We start from the raw sequence: 7191 nt of genomic DNA on the forward strand, positions 1-7191 counted from the left end.
TTTTTGGAACCCAGCCCAGTCCGCCCCCTCACCCCTTTCGCGCTGCGTCTGCTGGCAATTGAAGAAGTGCCGTATGTACCAAACTGCTTCTCAAACTCAAGAGAAACCTTCCCAAGGACCAGGGTCGCGCGCCCTGGCTGCGGACGCAAACACCACCCTCAGATGCAGTCAGAAGGTCACATCATCCTTCGAAACGTGAACCCCATTTTCGCTTGGACCCAGGGTCTCCCGGCCCATCCGTCCGAAGCGCGAGTGGGGACTCCAGGCAGCCCGGGCTTTGCAGCTATTTTCAACTCTTGATTATTTCCTAAACACCCGGAGGAGGTCCTGTGCCTACCCCACCCCAGCAGCCGCACTCAGATCTCCCCCTCGCCTGCTGCGGCCCACCACCGCCCCTACCCAATCAGCCCGCCCAACTTCCCCTCCGCTCCGGCTCGCGGACTGAATCCTCCTGACATATTTGGGGCCATTCTTCTCCTTTGTTGCTATTTTGCTCGCGACCCGCGGGTAATCCCCGCGCGGGAGGGGGGCGTGCATTGTGGTGCTGATGGACGGGTCCATTTGGCGGCTCCGCGCCCCCGGAGAGACACAAAGCCTCGGCACGTGCGCCTCCCCATAGAGGAGCAGCAGACCGTGAAGTGAGGCGGGGCCGGGCGTGTGCCTGGGCCGGGCGGGGCGGCGGCGCCGGGCGGGGCGGCGACCGGGCGCACGCGGGGGCCCCTCGCCCTCAGGTACATCTGCCGCACCTACCGGGCGACCCCGGAGTCCCGACTCCCTTTTGGCTGCCCCGCCGCCCTCCCACCCTACCCGGCGGTGGAGCTGCCGGCGTGCTGATTGGCTCCGGGGGAAGCGGGAGGCGAGAACAATAGCCCCCTCCCCCCGTTAAAAGGGAGCGGCTCCCGGGCCCGGGGTTTGGGACGCGCGTGCAGGGCACAGAGCCGGGCTGAGCCGCCACCGGCGCCACGCGAGACCCGTAGCCGCCGCGCCCGGGGTATGGGCCGGGGGCACTGAGGCCGCCACGGCCGAGCGCAGAGGTGGGACCCGGCCAGTGCCTTGCCCTCGCGCCGCGCCAACATGCCTCGCGGCTTCCTGGTGAAGCGCAGCAAGAAGTCCACTCCCGTGTCCTACCGCGTTCGCGGCTGCGAGGACGGCGACCGCGCGCTGCTGCTCTCGCCGGGATGCGGGGGCGCCCACTCCGAGCCCCCGGCGCCGAGCCCGGGGCCCGGGCCGCTGCCGCGGCCGCCGCCGGCCGAGCGCGCCCAAGCGGCCCTCGCCGCCGCGCTCGTCTGCGCGCCGGGCCCGCTACCGCCCCAGCCGGGCCCGCGGGCCGCTCACTTCGGCAACCCCGAGGCCGCGCACCCCGCGCCGCTCTACAGCCCCACGCGGCCCGTGAGCCGCGAGCACGAGAAGCACAAGTACTTCGAGCGCAGCTTCAACCTCGGCTCACCGGTCTCAGCCGAGTCCTTCCCCACGCCCGCCGCGCTGCTCGGAGGTGGCGGTGGTGGCGCGAACGGCGCGGGCGGCGGCGGCGGCACCTGCAGCGGCGACCCGCTGTTCTTTGCGCCCGCCGACCTCAAGATGGGCACGGCGTTCTCAGCGGGCGCCGAGGCGACCCGCGGCCCGGTGCCCGGCCCCCCGCTGCCCCCCGCCGCCTCCCTGAGGCCCCCGGGCAAGCGGCCCCCGCCCCCAGCCGCCGCCGCCGAGCCTCCCGCCAAGGTAGCCAAGGCTCCCGGCGCCAAGAAGCCCAAAGCCATCCGCAAGCTCCACTTCGAGGACGAGGTGACCACGTCGCCGGTGCTGGGGCTCAAGATCAAGGAGGGCCCGGTGGAGGCGCCGCGGGGCCGCGCGGGGGACGCGGCGCGGCCGCTGGGCGAGTTCATCTGCCAGCTCTGCAAGGAGGAGTACGCCGACCCGTTCGCGCTGGCGCAGCACAAGTGCTCGCGCATCGTGCGAGTGGAGTACCGCTGTCCCGAGTGCGCCAAGGTCTTCAGCTGCCCGGCCAACCTGGCCTCGCATCGCCGCTGGCACAAGCCGCGCCCGGCACCCGCCGCCGCCCGAGTGTCGGAGCCCGAACCCGCTGCCAGGGCTGAGGCGCGGGAAGCGACGGGTGGCAGCAGCGACCGCGACACGCCCAGCCCCGGTGGCGTCTCGGAGTCGGGCTCGGAAGACGGGCTCTACGAGTGCCACCACTGCGCCAAGAAGTTCCGCCGCCAGGCCTATCTGCGCAAGCACCTGCTGGCGCACCACCAGGCACTGCAGGCCAAGGGCACGCCGCCCGCGCCCCCGCCGGAGGACCTACTGGCCTTGTACCCGGGGCCCAAGGAGAAGGCGCCGCAGGAGGCGGCCGGCGACGGCGAGGCGGCCGGCGTGCTGGGCCTGAGCGCCTCAGCCGAGTGCCACCTGTGCCCAGTGTGCGGGGAGACGTTCCCCGGCAAGGGCGCCCAGGAGCGCCACCTGCGCCTGCTGCACGCCGCCCAGGTGTTCCCCTGCAAGTACTGCCCCGCCACCTTCTACAGCTCGCCCGGCCTCACGCGGCACATCAACAAGTGCCACCCGTCCGAGAACAGACAGGTGATCCTCCTGCAGGTGCCCGTGCGCCCGGCCTGCTAGAGCGCGCCCGTCATCCCGGCCCTCCAAACTGTGCCTTCGCTGGAGACCCACGAAGAGAGCGCGCCCTGCGCGCCCCAAACCCGCGTCCGCGCCAGGGGCGCCCACCCCCCGGTGAAAGTGTTGTCTCCGCTTCTCTCGATGTGGCGTGATGGTAACCCCAATGCTGTCATTGTGACTCCCTTTGGAGCCCCCTTTTGCGTTGTGTCCCTTTCCCCCCTTGGCGCAACAGGAGCCAGTCGCTCTGTACAAGGGAGAAAAGCTGTGCGCGTTTGTCTCGTGGTTGGAAGCCTCCCTCGGAGGGGAGAGCGGTTTTTCTTGCTAGTATTCGCTGTGTTCATGGTCTAGAAATGCGGTTTGCTCTCGCCTACCAACTTCTGCTCTCTATGTATGTAGCGTACGGGTTGTTTTGGGTGAATCTTGAGGAATAAATGCCTTTATATTTCACAGGCTGTAAATTGAACTTCCCACACGATTAGCTTTATTATGGCTTGTGAACTGCTGGAGTTTGGCTTTACCTTTTTGTATGTGAACAAATCAAATTGCTTAAGAAAAAGTTTTCTTTAGTATAGCCACAAATGCCTTGAATTGTTGTCTGGGATTGTTTTTTGGGGGCGGGGAGGGAAGGGAATTTTCAGAAGATGCTGTAGAAACTGCCTCAATATTTCACGTGAGACGTTTTGGTTTGATCGCCTTTGTTGCTTGAGGTAGGACTGAGTTCCCTCTAAATGTATATGTTGATTTATGAGTAATTGTTATTTATTCTTTATTTATTTATATTAATTATGAAGATTGAGATATTATTTTGCTTGCAGATCTTTTTTTTTTTTCTTGGTGTGTGTTTCCCCCCTTGCCACTCTCGACATTTCACTGTGCATTTTACAAGAGAGCCTTTTTCTAAAGGGATCTGCTAAAAGTTTTAACTTTTATACCTAACGGAGCGAATTACAGACAACCTTCCATTTTGTTCTGCTTGGGGGGCCCCTGAGGCCCTTGTACAACCAACAGCTCTTACTTTTAAATGCAATCTCTTTTCTACATAACATTATTTTCTTAATTGTTAGCTATTTATAGACAGCTTCAATAGAACTGTTTCAACTGTATAACTATTTACTATTCAAATAAAATATTTTCAAAGTCAAAGTAAGGTGGACTTATTTCTGCATCCAGTGGTTTCAGCAAGGATTTAAAACGGAGCTTCAGATGATTTCTTAAACATCTCTACGTTTTTTTTATTAAGGGACAAAACCCCGCCACCATCAGGAGGACGGTGGGCTTTTAGAGCGGAGCCTGCGCTGCTGGATTCTGCCCTGTGCCGGTTCAAGGGTCCAGTCCCCCACCCATAACTGGAGCTGAAGCATTAGGGGTCCTTAGGAATGTACCGGAAGGAAGGTGAAGTTAGAATGGAAGCTGGGTGAATCTTTTTCAGAGAAATCTAGATAAGTACCCACACACATCTAGTCTTTTAACCAAAGGGGATATAGAAACACCTGGTTAATTGATCAGATCCTTCATTTCCTGGCAGTTTGGGGCTCACTGTAACAGTATTTCTTCAAATAAATAACATGGTTAAATTTTGACCTCTGAGTACCAACTAGATTAGAAGGAAGTAGAATGATTTTATAGTCAGATTTCCCAAGTGAGGGAAACGAACAAATTCCCATTTGGAGGGGGTGGAAGGTAGGCCACTGGGCTTGGGGTGAGGGCTCAGAAATGATTTTCCAGTCAGGTGAGCAACCCATTTTGGGGGGGAAATAGAACACCATCTGTTTCGGGTATTAAATTTAATCACAGGTCATTAGAATGTTTTCTGTTTCATGTCACTCAGCTCTTTAAAGAACAAGGCTGACACTCACCGGTTAATGTTTTGAGTTGTTTTGCTCTGCCTTTGAAACACTGATTAGAGCGCTGTGCTCAGCGTCACAATGGTGCTGTCCCCTTCCCTCCGTGGTTTGTGTCTGCGGCTCTTCTCTTCCTGTGGCCACCACGCCTTCTAAGGTTTGCCGAGCAGAGAGATTGTAGAAATCTGTGGGGTCGTCCTCTGGAGTGATGGTGGGAAGGGCAGCACGTGAGAAACTTGGAAGGATAATACGACAAAGGGATCTTTTTCAGATTCTGAGCCTCCAGTTTCGTAAAAGGCTCAGCTCTCAGGAACACTGAATATTCCGCCCTTTGTGGGGAATAGACTCTGAATAACAACCACGGGGAAGCCACTGCAGGTAAGTTGCCTCAGGGACAAACAGTGCGTTGCCCTTTATCGCTGATGACTACATATTTTACCAGTTCAACAGAGGAAGACCAAAGCGCAGTGCCCCACCGTGTGAAAGCACAGGGACAAGGCAGCATTTATACCATCCTGAAAACTTTGAAGCAAAGGAAAACTCCAGGTTGTGGGTTGATAGTTGCTCCCTGTGAACAACAATAATGTGTGAAAGTTTTTTAAAATGTTCGCTCTGAATTACACCATACATGAAAAGATCCCTCGTGCTGAGAGTTAGTGTATGTTTTATGCCATGAACAATTTTCCTTAAAAACCTGAGGCGTGCAAGCCTGGCTGCTGGTATGGTATCTTGTCACCTGTGTCCAGCTCACTGTGTTTCTTGTCCATAATCAGAAATTCTAAGTTCCACCTTCATGAGGGCAAATAAATTTGGTTCATAAATCTACCCCTCCAAATTTATTTATTCTAAAATAGAAACCAAAATTTCATTGACGTGAGATAGTAAGTGAAATTGTATAGTAAATGGAGTATATTGATGTTTGCTAAACAAAAGTGTAGAAGAAATTGAAGAACTTGATCAGTTATTTCAAAGCAATACAATATGAGTTAGAATATTCCACAAGAAGGAAATCAGATTCATATTCTCTCTCTCTCTCTCTCTCTCTCTCTCTCTCTCTCTCTCTCTCTCTCTCTCTCTCTCTCCTCTCTCAATCCTCCCTGGATGGATAATAAGTTCACAAGGATTCCTATTATAGAACATCAAGTGGAAGTGCACTCACCTTCTTTATAAATATGGAAAGGATGCTGAGGACATCCTGTGTGTCTGAGGGTGCTCCAAGCTTGGATGCCCATCATTGGAAACTACACACCCAGCTGAGTGAGGGATGCTGGGAGGGGCAAAGTGATCAGGAAAAGTAACCAGATAGAGGAGGAAGGAGCTAAAACAAGGAACAAATAAAGAAAAGGACTTCATTTTTGCCAGTGGTCTCCACACCTTTCTACTTCCATACCTGTGTGGTGGAATAAGCAAGGCTGTCCAGCACTCCCAGGTTCTGAAGAAAGCCAGCAGCTCAAACAGCTGCCAGCCATGCTGGTTTGCCCTTTCTTCCAGGTTGATCATGTCCTCTTGAGGCACATTTCCCTGGAGGCCTGGAGAATTTGGGGCTCTTATGGCTCTAACAGCAGAAACATTGTAGTGAAACGTTTTAACCCAAGCCAGCTGCAGCGCTGCTTCTGTGCAGCACCGTCCACCGGGAGCTCCTCCTTCAGATGATTGCGGCGCCCATCGCTAAGGTCATCCCCAGGCCATACAATAGGAGATCAGAGGCTCAACAGCTGTCCGTAAGGAGGCCGTCTTGGAGCAGAGCAGAGTCCTGGAGTCTGCTGAACCCTGACCACTGGGTAACACAAGCAGATGTGTTGAGGAGAGCCAGGCACACAAGGTAAGACTGGGCAATGCCAGTCACCAGGCAGATGTCACCCAGAGCATCTGTGCCCAGATGCAATGGATAAGGGTGCACCGGTTCTCATTTGCCTCCATTAGCTCTGCGGCAGGATCACATGGAGCAGCCTCCGCCTCCCGCCAGCTCCCGGTTCACCCCCTTGGACTCAATTCCACAGCCATCCACAAAGTCTTCAAACAAAACCAAGCAGAATAGTGTGCTAATCCTTGAGAAGAGATAACATCATACCTTAGCATCTTCACCCACCACCTGTCTTGCAAAAGAGAAAGGGCCTAGGACTCGGCTTGGGCAAGCCCCTTGGCTGTATTGAGTCCCTCATTTTCCTGCAGGGCTGTGTGTAAACCAGAGAGAATGGGTTATGGGACACAGTGAGGTATTTGGGGGTTCCAGAGACTGTGACATGAAAGGCAGCAAGGACCCCAAAGGGAGCAGGCATTCTCCATACACAGAAGAAAACCCACCTTCTTGGGAGTGCCATTTTGTGGCATTTAGGATTAGTTATAAGTCCACTAGCCCGTGGCAGACAGGCTTTGAGCAAAACTTGTTATCTTTTTGCAGAAGGGACATTTGGTCAGTTATGTGTCATATATACATGTACTGTATGCTAGCTTGTTACAGGGTCAGGTTATGTTACAGGTTTTTGACGTACAGAGAAACCTTCAATGTTTAGTAGTTAAAGGTCCAAGCTGAGGGATTTGGAGAAGATCAAGGGGGAAACTGACTTGGAGAGAGAGACCACAGGATAGCAAAACACCTGTATCAGAGAATCCACTAAATAGCAACATACAAGGATCTTGAATCCATTTGATTGCCAAGGTGGTACCAAAGCATGGAGCACAGTATGGCGGTCTAAAGGCATTTAGGATTCTATCTTAAATTAGGAAAACATCTCGTTAATGT

The 7191-nt window shown here is 55.0% G+C and overlaps 1 protein-coding gene across 1 annotated transcript; it reads left to right on the top strand.

The window, feature by feature from the left end:
* Positions 1–925: 925 nt before the first annotated feature.
* Positions 926–3728, top strand: INSM1 (INSM transcriptional repressor 1). The gene has a single exon (XM_036322887.1). The coding sequence runs from the start codon at positions 1075–1077 to the stop codon at positions 2608–2610; it is 1536 nt and encodes a 511-aa protein (XP_036178780.1). The 5' UTR covers positions 926–1074; the 3' UTR covers positions 2611–3728.
* The last annotated feature ends 3463 nt before the right edge of the window (positions 3729–7191 follow it).

This window comes from Myotis myotis, unplaced genomic scaffold (genome assembly GCF_014108235.1).
Source record: "Myotis myotis isolate mMyoMyo1 unplaced genomic scaffold, mMyoMyo1.p scaffold_m19_p_9, whole genome shotgun sequence".
NCBI classification, from domain to species: Eukaryota; Metazoa; Chordata; class Mammalia; order Chiroptera; family Vespertilionidae; genus Myotis; species Myotis myotis.

Excerpts from the sequence above, each read along its gene's own strand:
- INSM1 (XM_036322887.1), top strand. The coding sequence starts at position 1,075 with ATGCCTCGCGGCTTCCTGGTGAAGCGCAGCAAGAAGTCCACTCCCGTG.